Genomic DNA, 17846 nt, shown 5'->3' with positions numbered 1-17846 from the left:
GTTAATCTCACTCTTTCTGGAGTCATACCTCTCAAATCAATAAATACACACTTTGATACACACCAATGTCATGCAAATTAAAACTGGACAGCATCTCCTTTGGTCCAATAGCTCCCAAATCTAACAAACTCCATTGGACTAAACCTTGCAACACCAGAGTCTTTAGTCAAGGCAAACCTTGTTCCAGAAATTTTTTTTTTTTCAGAAATTTTTAATCTTTTGCATTACTATAAAACAAGACAGCAATTTGCAAAACTCAACCGAACAAGATGACTCAGCACGGAAGTTTAGTTCAATATGATTTTATTTAAAATCTGCAAAGCTGAAGGAGGGATCTGATGTTTTGTGAAAAGAAAACAATTTTCACACTATATATTTTAGCCTTTTTAGTTCTGTGCTGAATAATAACAGAAGAGGAAGTTTCTGTTCACGATCCTAACTCCAGCACACTCAGCCAGGTGCTCGGGATTTGGAGCAAGATAACCCTGGTCTGAGCCCACAGTAAATCCTCTCCCCCGAGTGGAGCCCCAGTTCTTCCCCAGGCACACATACTTATTTCCACTGCTCTCCACAGGCCCTAAGAATCCTTCATTTTAAAGAAAGTTGAAAAGAGTATGAAAGGATTCCTTAACTCACTGCCTGCAATAAACCCAACTACTGGTTAATGCTTGACAATTACAAGTATAAAATACTTGAAATGTATAAGACGTTCCATATTGAATGGAACATCTTAAATGTTAAAAAATTAAGTCAAGTAACATGCTTTCACGTTTTAAAATATTACTTAATAAAACTTACTGAGACAAGAAATGCAGCACTTTTTTGTACTTGGTATTATAAACTCCTACTGACAATGGCTACTTGATGGTCAAACAAAATAAAAACGAGAAGAAACCATACATACTGCTTTATACACAAAGCCTGAAGAATGTCATGCCTGCTTTATACACAATGCCTGAAGAATGTCATGTTCTGAATTTTGTTACTAAAATTAAGCCTGCGGGAAAAAAAGAGGTCTAAAAAAGCAACACCCATGTTATTTTAAACGATGAGGTAGATTTTTTCCTATGCGGTAAAGATAACGAAAAATGCATACAACTCTCAAATTTTCTTTAAAAGAAAAAAAAGAAGTTCAAGTTATAGTCACTTTCACAAACAAGACATTTATAAACCATGAGGTGGAGAGATCATACTCAGGGAAGCTCCGCACTTTGTGTTACTTGGAGATTCGATAATCAGTCTTGGATCAATTAATTCTCTCCAGAAAATGGTGATCTGAGGAAAAACAGAAAATATTCAGTTTAGAGACTTCATTTTGAGGTCGTATGAATTTTAGTCATTTAAAAAGTCAATTTCCATTTATGCAGAATGCTTTAAGACCTGGAGTAATTTGAGTCCCAGTAAACTCAGTTCATTTAGGGTAGAAGGTCTTGTTTACCTAGAATGCAGCTAAATTTTACAGTAAACATACTTCATCTTTCTTTGATTAGAGCAGGGGCTATATGGGGAGGGTAGCTGGTTACAAAGCGGTCAGGAGGATTTGCCCAGCAAGCCTCTGTGGAAAGGCAGCCCACAGACCTCCCGGGAGGCAGATGTGGCCCAGGAAGGTTATCACTATACTGCTGATGCCCTTTTGTGCAGCTCTGTAGTTCTTTTCCTGTGCTGCCTAAAAATAGGAGGTATTTCACATTTTATCAAGAGAAAGCAAAGCTAACATTGGCCATATGAATAATGAGAGCCATCTAGTGTCAAAAAAGGTAATTACAGGCCCTATTTCAGCCTGCTGTTTAGTAAGGCCTCCAAGAGGAAAGCCTTCAACGTTTAATTTTCCAATGTAGTTTCCAAGAATACGTTTCTACAAAAAAGTGGGGCTGCATATATTGCAATTGAAGAAGTACAGGAGACTGGGCAATATCTGCTGAGCCTACCACAGACCCTAAAAATGTGCTTTTGGAGTAAATCCCTGAGTGGCATCTGCCCCAAAGACAAAGCAAAACATACAGTCAGCTTAGGGTTTCCACAAATTCACATTTCAGATAAAACGTGACTCTGCAGTATTAAAACTCAGAATACTATCATAACATTTCAAGTATAAACACCTTAAGAAATGGTTTCTTAACTATAAATTCTACTCACTGCAATGCTACCATACTCTAATAAGGCAGCCATTCCAGCAACTCTGCAAGTCTGCTGCCTACAAAGCTCTAAACCATACACTTCCTAAAATGGAAATTTAAGGACTGAAACAAAATCAAAAGACAGATTCATCATTTCACGTCATTCTTCAAAACGACCTGTGCTGTTGTAAGTCAGAATCACGGTTAACGTTTGAGAGGTAGTAGTAAGTGCAAGGAGGCGTGATGGAGATTTCTGGAGGGGCTGCTCATGTGCTATTTCTTGATCTGGGTGCTGGTTACTACATGGGGTATGTTCATTGGTGAAAATCGCCCAAGCTGTACATTTATGTGTACTTTTGTTTTTAAAATGCTACTCTTTTCTACTGACACCCTTATAAAACTGTGATTTGATCTGATTTGATTTTGATTTTTGGCCATGCCACATGGCTTGTGGGATCTCAGTTCCCTGACCAAGGACTAAACCAGGGCCATGGCAGTGAAAGCCCAGAATCTTAACCACCAGGCCACCAGGGAACTCCCAAAACTGATTTTATGCAACTGTACACTCTTAAATAAGATTTATTTGTGCATCTTGTCTTATAGGCTCTCTGACGTTCAAGATGCACCCTAACTTGGCACTTGGCACTGTCACAGCCACCCTGCAGGCACGACAGAGGTCCCCAAGGCTGAGATCCTTTATGATTTTAACACAGGCAGTTCAGGAAGCTGCAGTGTCCCCTTCCAGGCCACCAGTGGCCAGTCAAGAGAGTGGACGACCAAGCAAATCCCAAGAAGAGAAGTGCGCCTACCCTCTTCTCCTGCGTCACCGCGTACTCCACTACCTCGGCTCCATTTTCGTTGTGATAAACCAGATCAAACTTCCCAGGTTCTTTCACGGCTGAAAGCAGACGGTAGGAAGGAGAGACAATAAGTCATTTCCCAGTAGTGAAATGTTCCTCTACAGGGAATTCATATCATTAGAAAAACAACCACAAACACACTGTCCATTGATGTGGAGGCTGGCGACACACATGAAAGTATGGAGTGCTCAGTGACGGGAGAGCCTTCGAAAACCCTGCATCAAAAGACAGGAGCTTCTCGGCTACTGATCAGTGACAATCTTTCCTTCATCAAAAAGAAATGAGCTTGATCCGCTACCACTAGTAATCCCGGAAAAGAACGTGTAACCACAAGATAATCCCCAAAATAGCTGGTATGTTTCAACAAGGGAAGGTAATGTGAATTCTGCCAAGTTCTTATATCTTGCTGTATCCTCAGAAATCACACAGGCTTACTACTTGGTAATACAGCAGTCCTCACTTTACATGGTAGGGTGGGGCCGTTAAAGTGACCATGCAGGCTGAAATCATGGAAAACAATCTTAATCAATGGGAAAACTTATGATTGTCTCATGATCTTTAAAATTTTCTGTCAAAACTTTAAAACCTTTACTGTATAGGGAAATTAAAAAAATACTACAACTGCTATTTATGTAGTACACGGATCTAATTTAAAACAGAAATACTAAAAAAAAAAAAAAACAGAAATACTGAGAATTAAAGTGTTCTATGTCTTTGTAAGAAACTTATCAAGGGTAGTTTAAGCAGTGCTCACCTTCTTGTCATGTAACCACAGTACAGAGTGAGAATCTTTTCTACGCCTTACATAACTGTTATACTCCTCTCAGTTTGTTATTCTTTGAGCTTTTAACATCATGAAATAGCTCTGAGAGTTTCTTTTTCACAGTTTTGCGAAGTTTTTGCTGATGTCACTTCTAGGACATCCTCATCCCTTTCATCACAACCACTTTCCTCGTTGATGTCAAGAAGCTCACATAAAGCTCAATGTCAACATTCCCACAGTGAGCTACTTCTTCTACGATTTCACTTAAACTCGATTTGGATGTCACTTTTAGCATTATCACTTTTTGTTTCTTTGTTGTGCTTTCATCTTTGTTGGCCAATTCCCTATTTCAATTATCCATTTTTGTAAGGTGTTACGTGGATTTATCACTGAGAGACAAGGAAGCAGCACAACTACACACTTTGCTGTGTTATGGGAATTGAGTAACAGATGCACAGTGACCAACCACCAACAGACTTTGAAAGAAGTGATGTGACTTGTCACTAATCATATGGCCATGTGTTATTTATGCAGTGATTTGTGGATGGGAGAGCTAGCGGTACTCTATACAGTTACTTACAGTTAAGAGTTACATACCAATGTCACCGGGGAGCTGGTTTTATTTAACTAAATCATGGTAACTGAAATTCATGTATATTAGAAACATGCAAAGTGAGGACTACCCGTACTTTTGCTAGAAAACAGATAAACTGTTTCTTGATGCTCCCAAAAAGAAAAGTTCTAATTGGATGTCATCACTGTCAATCACCTGACAAGAAGTGATCAGGCTGTGTCCACAAAATTTGATCACGGACAAACCTCTGTCCACCATTCCAAAGAAGGGGGATTTCTTCAAATGAAACCTAATCAGAAGAAAGCTGGAAAACCAGTGGAAGGTGTGTGTGTGTGTGTGTGTGTGTGTGTGTGTGTGTGTGTGTGTGTGTGTGTGTGTGTGTGTGTCTGTGTGTGTGTGTGTGTGTGTGTGTGTGTCTGTGTGTCTGTGTGTGTGTTTTCTGGCTGCACTGCACGGCTTGTGTGACCTTTGTTCCCCGACCAGGGGTTTCTCTGAAAAACCTTTTTGAATGATTTCTATGTACTGGAGTTTTGAATCTTTTACTCACTACCTTATTTAAACACGAACAGAAAATAATCAACTCCTTAGAGTCTGCTAAAGAAAAAGAGATCTCCTCTACTCCCTGGCCAGGGACCCCTGCAAACACAACCCCAGTTAAGCCATATACAGTAAAAGCCCTCTTATTCCAGGATTTCAGAACCAATAATGGGTGGGGTGAATCAGGGATAAAGCAGGGAACCATTTATAATAATGTGTGAGCGTGTGGATACACTTATACTTTAGACATTTTATTTTGACTTAACACACAGAAGTATGTTCATTTGCCAATCTTTTGAAACAGAGCTAGCAGGTCTTACGAGTCCACCAACTAGAGCTGTCTTTCTTTTATAAATCATATCCTTAATGTATATATGTAATTTCCACAATTTTTGAGTTTTGGGTTTTTTTTAAAGTGATGCAAGAATGAATAATAATTATAAAAAGAATACAAAAGCTAGCAACACAATGTAAGTGTAGAATCTTCACAGATTTTTACCAAATTCCTCCCAATCTCTTATAGCTGACCCACCACATATAATTCAAAAGCAAATTTTTCAGTAACAATCCTGAGTCAGCATTCAACTTAGGTTTCACAGACATAATTTTTTTTGCCATCAATTTTCATCAATTTATGTAATTTCACGAAATTACATAACTACAGCAAGAAGAACAACTCGCCTAACAGCTCTGGGAACAAACCCAACAACTCTTAGTAGACACGCACCTCCACTTGTGGGAGTGCAGCACCCACCCTCCCGGCCACTCTGTGCTGACAGAGGTATGCAGAGCGCCAGGCAGCCATGGGGGCCAAGGAAGACAGCAGCGCCTGTGTGTGAAAGCTGTTTAGAAACCAGTGTAGATGTGAAGAGCCTACACTGCCAAATTCTTTTCTAGAACACTCACCAGGTAAAGATGAAAGAATTTCTATATCTACTTGCTGGGTCTCCGGATTATGGCTTAATATTTTTCCTTCCTTTCAAAAACAAAAGTTCAAGTCAAAAGTCAACATGTCAACTATTACGAATATACTAAAGCCACTGAATCGCACAGTTTAAAACAGTTAAATAGTGAGTTTTGTTATGTGGGTTTTATCTCAACAAAAAAAGTTTTTAAATAAATCAACATGCATTTGAAATAAAACTCCCACATACCAAGCCAGCATTTCCCCTGGTCTCAATCATCCCAGGAGCAGGTACCAAACAGGGACAGCCCCTCTAGCCAACAGCCTGCTACTTATTCAGACTAGCTGATCCTAAGCTGTCTCCCTCACCCTGCCTTGCCTACACCAAGGAAACCCCGATAAAAGCTCCTCCCTCCTGCTTCTGCCTCCCAGCCACAACCAGGTGCTGTCCCCTGTGGTCCTGCCTGGTGTGGCATCCCCCTCTTCTCTCGGGAAATGTAAGTAATAAATTCCTTTCTCAGTAGCACTGACTTCTCTGTGTCATCACTCAGTCACCTCCATAAATTAAAATTCCACGGATACAAATGAGACAGGTGAGAGGCTGAGGAGACTACATTCTTTGAAGGTAGATTTGACTTTTAAAGACAAGCTTAATGAATAAAGCCAATGATCTAGCTGGATAAAAGTACTTGACATCAAAGCAAAAAAGTGATACTGATTTTCACCCTTGAAACGGTTTTGAAAGCAACTTCAAAAAAGTTCTAAAAACACTGGGAAATAAAGTAAGCAAATAGCTTACCAAGATGATAACTATAATGACCAACATCCATTTAATATGAGTTTAAAAATATCAATATCATCTAGAATCAACGATCGGTAGAGGCCGTGGGACATACCAATTCATGTTTATCTCCATTTCCTCATGTACCACAGAATTGAATTAGTCATCTATGGTAGGGTGAAAAAACATCCTGGTTTGCCCAAGACAGGTCCATTTACATTTCCTTTCAGTATAATTATTAATACAATATTCATCCTTTTCACTCACAAGTGTTCTGATTTATGTAAGTTATGTGGTCACCTATATTAAGGGGCTAAGATGAAAAAGATGATAAAACACCAGTTACCCAGAACTAACCAACCAAATCCCTTCATGAACTGATTCTTCTTCTAGCCTGCTTTTGAAGAAAGATTCTTACCAAGATTTTAAAAGGCTACCTAGGGATCAACTCAGATTGAATCAAATCTTCTTATACCTTATCCGTATCACTATATTAAACGTTATATATTAACGTTATCAATTATTCCCTTAAAAAAATGGACTTACATTCTGAATCTCACATCAAAATAAGAAAGTATGCATTTTAACAAGATTTTCAGCAAAATTTTTAATGGGTGAGAAAGGGAAGGAAACATGTAATTACTGATTGAGTCAAACTTTTACTGAACTGTGATAAAGTTCATATGCCAACATGAAGTCCCATACAAATATTAAGTGAGTAAATTCCAAGGACAGTATTTGTGAACTACCAGTGGTTAACTGGTAAAGCAAAACAAAACATATTAGATGATAATAACCAGTAGTAATTCACAAATATATGAAGTAGATTCCTATGCTGAAAATAATCAAATTTTCTGGCTGAGAGCTATCTGTTTTTCTCTTTCAAAGTTTAGGATCATGGGAGAGCGGTTCTCAAATAACTTTGTGTATCTAAGCTGATTAGAAATAAATGAGTAATAAAAAAAAATTAAATTCGTCATTCTCATTCTATATTCTTCCCAAGTATTAAGAAAAATAACACTGGGAGACTTCAAAGTGATACTATCAAAAAGTTTACATTTTGAAAATATTTTTTTCTACTTTATGACATTATTTACTCCATAAAAATCCGTATTATCCATATTAGCAGCATTAAACATGACTTTAGCTTCTTTAATATACTGACATTTGATTATTTTAAAATAAAGAAACTTACCTTGTAGTCAGAAACATCAGGAGAATAATCGGATGTTAGTTCCAAAAGCTAAAAAAGAAGAAAAAAACTCACAAATACACATGCCCTGTGGCTCCTTTCCCCTACTCCTGAGAAAACAAAACACACAATATTGGGGTGCCCACTCCACCTCTCTGGGAGCCCTACCATGAGCCTGTGGCAAAACAGGGGTTCCAGTAGGAAAGTTTTTTTTGGGGTTTCGGAGGCTTTTGGGGTGATATGTAGAGGCTTTTTTTATTGAGCACTTGCTATGTTCCAGACACCAGGCTGAGCCATTTCTACTCATTCAGAAAACAATTACTAGGCACCTACTACATGCTAGGCAAGAGAACACGAAAGATATGATCCAGGAAGAGTTATTATAAATATGATTTAATATAAAGTAGTTTAATAAATTTATTAAATTTTATTAATATATATTAAATTATAAATATAAATGTAACCTGACATGTTAATGAGTAAGTTTATTTAGGGGGGAATAATCTTTTTTGTTGTAACTATTGTTGTTTTTTAAAAATATACCTTAAATGCAATCTTTTCTCCAACTTGAGGGGCAGCTGCTAAAAGCGGTAAGAGACTGTAGTCCTTCTTGTGTGTCTCTATGGGATTCTGAAAAACAGTATTAGTCATGTGATTTTGTTACTAGTGAGAAACTGTGAACCCATGACATCAATTCCAGAAACACTACATGAGGAAAGGGGAAGAGGTAAACTCACAATAAATAACACTTACCTGGATAACAGTAGATGAGTTTGTCACCATTTCATTCAACTGCTGTTGCTTCTGATAATCAGCATTTCTATTTAAAACACAGGGAACAGCATGCCCTCGTCCTCGACCTCTGCCCCGCATACCCCGACCCCTCGCCCCCTTCCAAGAAAGAAGGTCCTCTCCCCTACTCCAACCTCTTCCCAAAGTGATGGGGAGAGTCACATTGGGAGGAGGACCAAGGGCCTGTCTGCCACCATTTGAGTCCGATTGCTTCCATCCAGCAGCATTTGGAACCTGTGAGGATGGCCCTGGACAACGTTTTCCTGCAAAGAGACCTACAGTCTTTAAGAAATCTGCAGTACACACCGGGGTACTCTTTGACATCACACATTGGTTATCTGACTCTGAACTAGAGTCTGAACTAGAAGATGATGTTCTGGAGGTCTTGCCCTTGATGGGGGTAGAGGTAAAACCAGTATTTGCAGCCCCTTTGTTTGCAGTTGTGGTTTTCATAGAGGATCCTTCCTTTGATACTTCAGTCGAGATTTTCTCTGGGGAATGTGTGACCTCCAAGATGACATTGCTGAGACCATCACTGGTTGATTCATGATAAGACTCAGACTCTGAGGAGTCGTCGGGACTCTCTTTTGTAGGAATGCCTGGGCCACCTTTTCTTTTGGCTTTCACAAGGCTGTTTCTAGCAGCAGGACCTTTTGGAGGACTGTACTTCAGGATGGTCCACTCTTTCACTGACTGTGCTTTAGAAGACTTGGGAGTCTTTGCCTGCTTTTTATATTCACATTTCTCCGTTTTCTTTGGTGATTTTCTTTCGGTCTCTCCACCATCAGCATCCACTACACCACATGTGGCTTTCTTTTTCCTCTTGTTTTTTTTACTCACACTCTGATCTGTGACAACTTTTGGTTCTAGTTCCAAGGTCTTCTCACTTTTATTGTTCTCATGCCTCTTCCAACGCTTCTTTGGATTTTTGTAATCTAGTTCGGTTTCTTCATCTTCCTCCAACTTGAATGCCCGCTTCTTTGCTTTTCTAGGTAATAAACGAGTACTATTACCATTGTTAACTGTTGCAGGACTCTCAGCAACTCCTCTCTCTTCTAATTTAACTCTATCAAAAGAATAAGAGAGAAAGCTTTAGTAAGTAATTCATAAGCATGTCTCCAGGATGTAGTTATATACTAAGAGGACTGCAAACTGTCACTGTCATCAGGCAATGAAAAAATGTCAAATCGCTTGAAGACAAAAGACTCTTTTTAACAAAATGGCCTATATGGCATCACTTACAGTCAACTTTCAAATGACTAAATTTATTTATTGATCAACTACTGCATCCTAAACATTTCCTATAGATTTTCTCTAATCTAAACACGACCATGAAGTAAGTATCTTTCATTTTAAAACAGATCACAAAATTATGGTTCAGACAAGTAACTGCCCAGGATCCACAGCTAATAAGCCACAGAAATAGGAGTCAAACCTGTTTGTGTAGCATCAACGTCCACAACCTTTCCACTACATTATACGCCTGCGCTAAATGGTGATGATGCTAACTATCCGTTTTGGGTTTAACTGTAAGCTACTATTTTAAAAATCAGATTTCATTTTGTTTAAATTTAGGAAAACACCGAACAATTTATAATTTATGTTCTCTGCGGTACTGACAGCCATCGTAAAATTCCATAACATTTGGTGATTATTGATTTTATGTGCCAATTTGACTAGGCCCTGGGGTGACCAGATATTTGGTTAAACATTGTTCTGGGCATGTCTGTCAGGGTGTTTCAGGATCAGATTAACATTTGAATTTGTACACTAAATAGACTGCCTTTGTGAGCAGATGGTCCCAGTGTGAATGGCCCTCACCCAATCCCCTGAAGGCCTGAACGGAATAAAAGGCTGAGCAAGAGGGAATCCGCTTTCCCTGCCTGCCTGTCTTTGAGCTGGGACGTCAGAAGAACTTCTGCCTCAGACAAGGAATCAGACTGAAACACACCATCTGCTTTCCTGGCCTTTGCACTTGGGCCGGAACTTTATCATCAGCTTTCCCAGGTCTCCAGCTTGCCGACTGCAGATCTTGGGACTTCTCTGTCTCCATAATCTCATGAGTCAGGTCCTTATAATAAATCTCATTTCTGTACCTAGAGCTATAGCTATGTCTATATCTATATCATCTCCTACTGTTTCTGTTTCTCTGGAGAACTCTGACTAATATACAGTTCATCCAAAGTCATTTCACTATAGTAAAGGAATTCTGTTCCTCCATGAACCGGCAACAGCTAATTCTAATAGGCACAGCCCAGTGACAGAGAGCTGAGTGAGTGTCGTCAATGTCAAGCACATAGTGGGTGTTTAAAAATGCCTGCTGGGGCTTCCCTGGTGGCGCAATGGTTAAGAATCCGCCTGCCAATGCAGGGGACGTGGGTTCAAGCCCTGGTCCAGGAAGATCCCACATGCCATGGAGCAACTAGGCCCATAAGCCACAACTACTGAGCCTGCACTCTAGAGCCCGTGAGCCAAAACTACTGAGCCCACATGCCACAACTACTGAAGCCCACATGCCTAGAGCCCGTGCTCTGCAACGAGAAGTCACTGCAATGAGAAGCCCACTCACTGCAACAAAGAGTAGCCCCCGCTCACCGCAGCTAGAGAAAGCCCATGCACAGCAACGAAGACCCAATGCAGCCAAAAATAAATAAAATAAATAAATTTATTTTAAAAAAATGTCTCCTAAAAACATACATTATTCTTTCAATACATTTACATCCAGCTGTATCTTTCATTAAGTACTTTTAGTGACCAGGGAAAGATGTGGACAATCATATTTGAAAATAAAGTACAGGGCTTCCCTGGTGGCACAGTGGTTAAGAATCTGCCTGCCAATGCAGGGGACATGGGTTTGAGCCCTGGTCCGGGAAGATCCCACATGCCGCGGAGCAACTAAGCCCATGCGCCACAACTACTGAGCCTGCTCTCTAGAGCCCGGGAGCCACAACTACTGAGCCCACGGGCCTAGAGCCCGTGCTCCGCAACAAGAGAAGCCACCGCAATGAGAAGCCTGCGCACCTCAACGAAGAGTAGTCCCCGCTCGCCACAACTAGAGAAAGCCCGCACGCAGCAACGAAGACCCAATGCAGCCAAAAATAAATAAATTTATTTTTAAAAAATAGAAAATAAAGTATAATTGGTGAGTAATAAGAAAGATTATAGGCATTCTTTAATTTTTTTTAAGGTATAGTAATCCTGTGGATTTATCTCAATGTGGTAGTTGAAAAAAATCCTCAATTATTCTTCAGGATACACAAATACACAGACACATACAAGTGAAGATAAAATAAAAGCTACTGATACCAGGAGTAGGATGAAGAGAGAAATAAAACTCTGAAAGAGCAGGGACTTAAATAAGACTCATTACCCCCTGTTCTCAGCTGTGGACCTTGGCACCTAGCAGCAAGAAAGTAATTCTTAAACAGGCAAAAGCTAGTTTGGCATCCTGTGAATCTAAGAACTACTTAGGAACTTCCTGGATATGGAACTTTCCATAACATTCTTGATTAATTTGTTTTCACCTGTAACAATGCTATGATTCAAGTTTCAATTCTGAGATGACAATTAGTACCAAACTTTCCATCACACTTTGAAAATGGATGCAAGACCTTCTGTTCAGTCACTGTGGTTCATTAATTCACTGGAACACTGCATGTGCTGCATCCCGTGTAGGCAGGACCCCTGGCTTTCAAAGGAGCCTACAACAGCATCATGCTTTCAAGAGCAGCTCCTGTCATCACCTCACCCATCCTGAAGATCATGGATCTGTGGACACTTGACCTGTGATTGCTGCAGCCTCGCTACCTGCTACTCCTGAAGAGAGTAATTTCAGTTTGGAGCATATTAAGACTGAGAAACAAAACACCATCCAGAGAACAAGAAACGTTTCACCTGGGTCTGCTCAGTTACCATTCTTTTCAGGGTGGACACTTTCCCTGGCAATGTTCTTCATTTCCCCACTTGGATCACAGACAACAAATGTAACTGTCCTTTTACAAACGGAAGTGAATGTAGCTGTCCTTTTACAAAGAAAAGTGAATTACCTGTATAATTAGCAATGAAAGAGATTTGATCCCAAGAAATGTTTAAAACAGACTCTCCACTGTTCATTCAAACCCTTTGCAGGGCAAACTGGGCACTAGTATCAAAATGCAAGGTATTCCCTTTCAATTTGCAAGTTCACCTCTAGGATTCTATCATACATAAATACAGACATGCCCATCTGCACTGCCTGACACCTCCCCACTCCCACTAGCCATTGCCTGCCAAGGCCAAAGTGACTGGATTCAAATCCTTCTTCTGCCTTTAGTTAAAATTTTAAAATATCATTACCTCAACTTTTCCCATCTGTACAAATGGGGGTAACAGTAATAATTATAGTACTCAGATGAGCTATCATATATATTTAGAGCCGTGCTGGGCTCAGAGCAAGTGCTATCTAAATGTTAGCTCTAATTTTTATTAATACAGTGAATGTTGTTAGTCCTCTGAGGGCAGGAGTTGATGGGTTTTTAATGAACTTGTCCCATCAAATGGAGGTGAAATTCAACAAAGAGGGTAAAAGCAGGGACCTGCAATCTCTTTGGGTCCCACCTGTTCCCTGCAGCCTCCCTCCTGTCTAGCTGCTGCTTGCAGTGCCCTGCATTACCACCTTCAGAGAAGTAAGTTACCTGACCAAGGGCACACAGCTAATGAGTCATAGAGCCAAGATTTGAATCCAGGGCCCTGATTCCAGACCCTGAGCTCTTAATCACTCTGCTCTCTTACCTTTCGCACAATATTGAACAAAAGTAACTCATATATTTCTGGCATAAATACAGACCTGTACAACTCTTCTGGAGGTCAACTTGACAGTATTTATCAAATTTTAAAATTTGACCAAGGAGTACCCCTTCTGGGAATGTATCTTACTGAATCATTGCCCAAGTACACAAAGATATAGAAGAATACTCACCACAGCAGTATGTAACAGTGAAAACCAGATGACAACTGCCAAGGGCTGAATGTTTCGGTGTCACCCCCAAATTCATATGTTGAAATCCTAACCCTCCAATGTTATGGTGTTAGGAGATGGGGCCTTTGGGAAGTGATTACATCATAAGGGTAAAGCCCTCATGAATGGGATTAGCGCCCTTATGAAAGAGACCCCCAGGGCTCCCTAGTCCCCTTCTACCATGTAAGGACACAGGAAGAAGGTACCATCTGTGAACCAGAAAGCAAGCCCTCACCAGACCATAAGTCTGCCAGCACCTTGACCTTGGGCTCCTTGGCCTCTAAACTGTGAGAATTAAACTTCTGTTATTTATAAGCTACCCAGTTTATGGTATTTTTATTATAGAAGCCCAGTCAAACTAAGATTACCACCTAAAATGTCCATTAATAAGGGGCTGGTTAAATAAATTAACATGGCCATGCAAAGGAATAATATAGCATTTAAAAAGAATGACGGAGCAATTGCATCACATATCGTATATACTAAAATGAAAGATACCCAAGATACGTTAGGTAAGAAAAAGTGAGGTGCAGGAAAAAATGTATATTATAATGACATGTGTATTTAAAGAGTGTAAGTATATATGTTTGCATATGTATGGAAAAGACACTCCAAATTTAACTGAGGATACTTCTGGAGAGTGGGGTGTAGGAAGAGTACATGAGAAAAGAAATAAGGGATTTTGTACCCTGACCTATTTTGAAGTATAATTTTTTTTTAACAATAAGCCTTTTTGTTTGCTTTATTTTAATAAAAGAATAGGAAGGGACTATCAATGTTCCACAATGAAAGCAGCCCAGGCCTAACTTCCACTGGTCTCTGCTCACCCACGGGCATTGGACAAACACACTCCTGAACGTGAGAGAAGAGCTCTCAGTATTCTATATCCCCAAAACCATCAGCGCGTTACAAAACGAGACTGAGCGTCAAGAGACCCAAAGCTGCACAAGGAGCGGCAGCCTTAACGGCAAGTATCTTCTCTGGCTCCCGAGGTTTCAGGAAACCAAACTGCCCTCAGCCTGGCTCAGACGCTCTGTCTTCTTCACTCCCACTGCCAGCCTCACAGACATGTCAAGAGGGGCTTGGCTGGCTATCCAAGGAGCCACTGATCACAGCAACATGAAATGAGAGCTCATCTCTAATGTTCAGCATTTAATAATCAGTATTAAATGCCGCAGAGTCAAAAGAGTGACAGAGGAGAGAAGGCATTCTGTTTCCTCACAGAATGGCTCTTCAACAGGGAGATCTCACTCCTGCTGGTCGCTCTCCAGGTGCTGCAGCCAGGCCTCTGTGAAGCTCTCTTCAGGGGGTGTTATGGGATGTACTGTGTCCCCTCAAAATTCTTATGCTGAAGCCCTAACCCATAGTACCTCTAAATGTGACTGTATTTAGAGACAGGGCCTTTAAAGAGGTAATCAAGTTAAGATGAGGCCGTTAAGAGCGGGGCCCTAATCCAATCTGACTGGTGTCCTTATGAGAGAAAATCTGGACACACAAAGAGACACCAGGTCACGTGCCTTTTTCTGAGGACAGAAAAAAGGTCATGTGAGGACACAGTAAGAAGAGAGACACCTACTAGCCAAGCAGAGAGGCCTCATAAAGAAACAAAACTTGCCAACACTTAACCTTGGACTTCCAGCCTCCAGAACTGTGAGAGGGAAATTTCGGTTGCTTAAGCCTGTGGTGTTTTGTTAGAGCAGCCCTAGCAGATGGATGGGGCTCCAGGCAAATGGGAGCACTTCCTCCTCCCAGGGGAGATGGAGACCGCCTTGAGGAGCTCCACGTTAGCAGCCTGGGGGCAGAGGAAGTCAGATTCTGGGGGCTCAAAAGAAGGGGCTGTGAGGAAGTGGCCATGGCACACAAGTGTGGAGATGCTCGCGCCTCCAGGGCTAGTTCTCAGGATTCCCACAACCAGGCTCCGCTTCTCCTCATGAGAGCTCTCTCAGCACTCCTGGCAATCCCAACAGAATTCTTCTGCTGGTCAAACTCATCCCTTCACCAAGTCAGGGTAGCTTTTGCCTCCACAACTGTACGAGGCTATCCAACCTTCAAGGTACTGTGAAATTCCCTGACCATTTGTGTTCCACGATGATCTCTTCTCTTCAACCATCTTCTGCACTTAGCAGCAAAGCCTGGTATGATTATCCAGTCAGATAATTATCCACTCCACATGACACAAGAACATAATATACAGAAACACAAAACTAGTTATTTTGGTCTACTCCAACAATATTGGGTATCTTTGAGAAAAGAAACTGTTTTCTTCTGTAGCTCTGAAGAAACGTGAGTCTGTCAGGGGAAGACAGAGAATGACTATGGACATGAAACCACGAAAACATACAAAACTTTTCCAAATTCAACTTTTTCCTAAGGTCTGCCCCATTTACCACTGAAGCTAGCTGCAGAGGTATTTCTTGCCATATGCAATTGTGCATTCTGGTGTTCAGGAGGAATTCTGCCTGCCACTGTGCTGTATTTATTTCCCATAACAGCTTTCATGGTTTGCTTTTGACACTGTTGACTTCATTACAAAGAGTCTAATTTCCAGACGATTCATTAAATGAAGTATAACTGCAGTTAGCCATCAGCAAGTTATTAATTCATTAGACAGGAGATAGATCAGAAAGTAAACTTACCAGGAGAGGATGCAGTCCTTACAACTGCAATATTTAAATAGTCCCTGAATTGCAGAGAGAATGGAGATCTATTTCACAGTGAATAAAAAGGAAAAAGACCCCTTTTTGAAACTTGGATTATTTCAAATTGTCACTGGAAACCGCTAAACGTTATTAGTAAATCAGTGTTCCTGCTTTTAAAAGAGAGAACGACACACATATGCTCAAAGATGTAGCAGTTGTTCCAAGTTAAATTCCCTGATGCTCTGAAGAAATCTTATGAATCTGACATACTCTGGGGAAAGGAATATTCAACATGCAACAAATGGCAAGCAGAAGTAAGTAACCTGGTTCACAACTCTAGAATTTTTTTCACTGTAGATGAAGCTTTTAAAAAGAAGCCCTGAATAAATCAGTCCAAGATATGAATCCGAACTGAAATCGTGTCTTACCATTTTATTGAGATAAATCAGCCACACGTGAGCAATTTACACCACAACCGCTCCTTGATACTCATCTCAGTATCATCTTTTAAAACTTCCAAAAGCATATTTAAAACTATTTTGTTTCCCAATTCACAACCCAAAAGGTTCCAAACACCTATTTAAGTGAACCCAGGTGAGACACTGAATGACGCCCACCAGTCCCAGGGGGTATCGCAGGAGTTCTGAGATCGGACACGCTGCAAGCGGTGAAGAAAACATGACTGCGGGTCCGTTTGCTTGGGTCTCCGGCACCTGACCCTGCGAACTGCCAGGGGAAGGCCGGGTCTCAGGCACGCCCGGCACCCCGCGCACCTAACACTGTGCCCGGCTAAGTGAGCGCTTGCTAAGTCAAGGCTGGAAGAAACGCGGGCCCTGCCCACACCCAAGATCAGGGTTTTTCCAAGTGTGGTCCACCAACCTTCTGCATTAGAAGCTTCCCGGGGAAGGATGCTAGTTACAATGCAGACTCCTGAGCCCCAAACCTGACTGGACCAATCAGAATCTCCGGGGTTCACGGAAGTGCAGTTTGACAGCCCCCCCCCGGCTCACCCCGACCCTCACCCGGACCCACACCCACACGCGGTCTCCAGACGCCGGAGGCGCCCCCGGACGTGCGCAGGCTCGTCCCCGGCGCCCCACCGCCGTGCCCCCATCCCGCCCGCGCACCTGAGGCAGTCGTTGTCTCGTACCAGGCGCGCACTCTCGGCGGGGGGCAAGAGCCCCCCCTCCAAGTAGAGGCCCAGGAGGGCCCCAGAACTGAAGCCGAAGCGCTGGCGGATGAGACTGATGAGATCCGTGACTACTCGGCATCTGTTCAAGTCGATGAGAAGCCAGAAGGACGTGCAGTGCGGGGTGGCTGGCGGCGGGTAATCAAATTGAAGGCGTAGCCTAACCGTCTCGGAGCCTGCCATCTTGCTCGATGCGCAACGGAAGCCGAGAGACTCCACGGGGCCGCCGAGAGGCGTGCTCGGGGCCCGCCCCCTGGAGCCTGTTAACGGGTGCCACCTGTTGGTGGCAAACGGCTGCTCCAGGCTTTGTGAATGACGAGAACGCGGAGCGGGATTGATTCAGGTCCGCTCAAGACAGGGCTAGGGAAGAGAATAAGCGAAATGCCTTTATTCCTTTCCTGCTGAGCCCTACGTAGGGTCCGAATTTAGGCAACTCTCTAGATAAACAAGCACTGCTCAGCTGTGGTCTTCTTCTAAGATATTTGCTCATATACATAAAATA

At 41.7% G+C, this 17846-nt stretch overlaps 1 protein-coding gene across 2 annotated transcripts; it reads right to left on the bottom strand.

Annotated features, from left to right (window-relative positions):
* Positions 1-292: 292 nt before the first annotated feature.
* On the bottom strand, positions 293-17538 carry COIL (coilin). 2 transcript variants are annotated; one of them, XM_030881643.3, is made up of 7 exons: positions 17283-17538; positions 8482-9586; positions 8272-8358; positions 7732-7779; positions 5758-5827; positions 2927-3015; positions 293-1275 (listed from the first exon to the last, which is right to left on the bottom strand). In XM_030881643.3, the coding sequence occupies exons 1-7, from the start codon at positions 17525-17527 to the stop codon at positions 1165-1167; spliced, it is 1755 nt and encodes a 584-aa protein (XP_030737503.1). In that variant the 5' UTR covers positions 17528-17538; the 3' UTR covers positions 293-1164. The 2 variants fall into 2 exon arrangements, 1 of the variants encoding a protein (XP_030737503.1); XR_009560410.2 differs by lacking the exon at positions 5758-5827 and having other exon boundaries at positions 1257-1275.
* Positions 17539-17846: the final 308 nt, after the last annotated feature.

Source organism: Globicephala melas, chromosome 20, assembly GCF_963455315.2.
Source record: "Globicephala melas chromosome 20, mGloMel1.2, whole genome shotgun sequence".
In the NCBI taxonomy this organism is placed as follows: domain Eukaryota; kingdom Metazoa; phylum Chordata; class Mammalia; order Artiodactyla; family Delphinidae; genus Globicephala; species Globicephala melas.
Note: the sequence above shows the minus strand (reverse complement) of the source record. Positions and strands in the feature narration are given on the sequence as shown.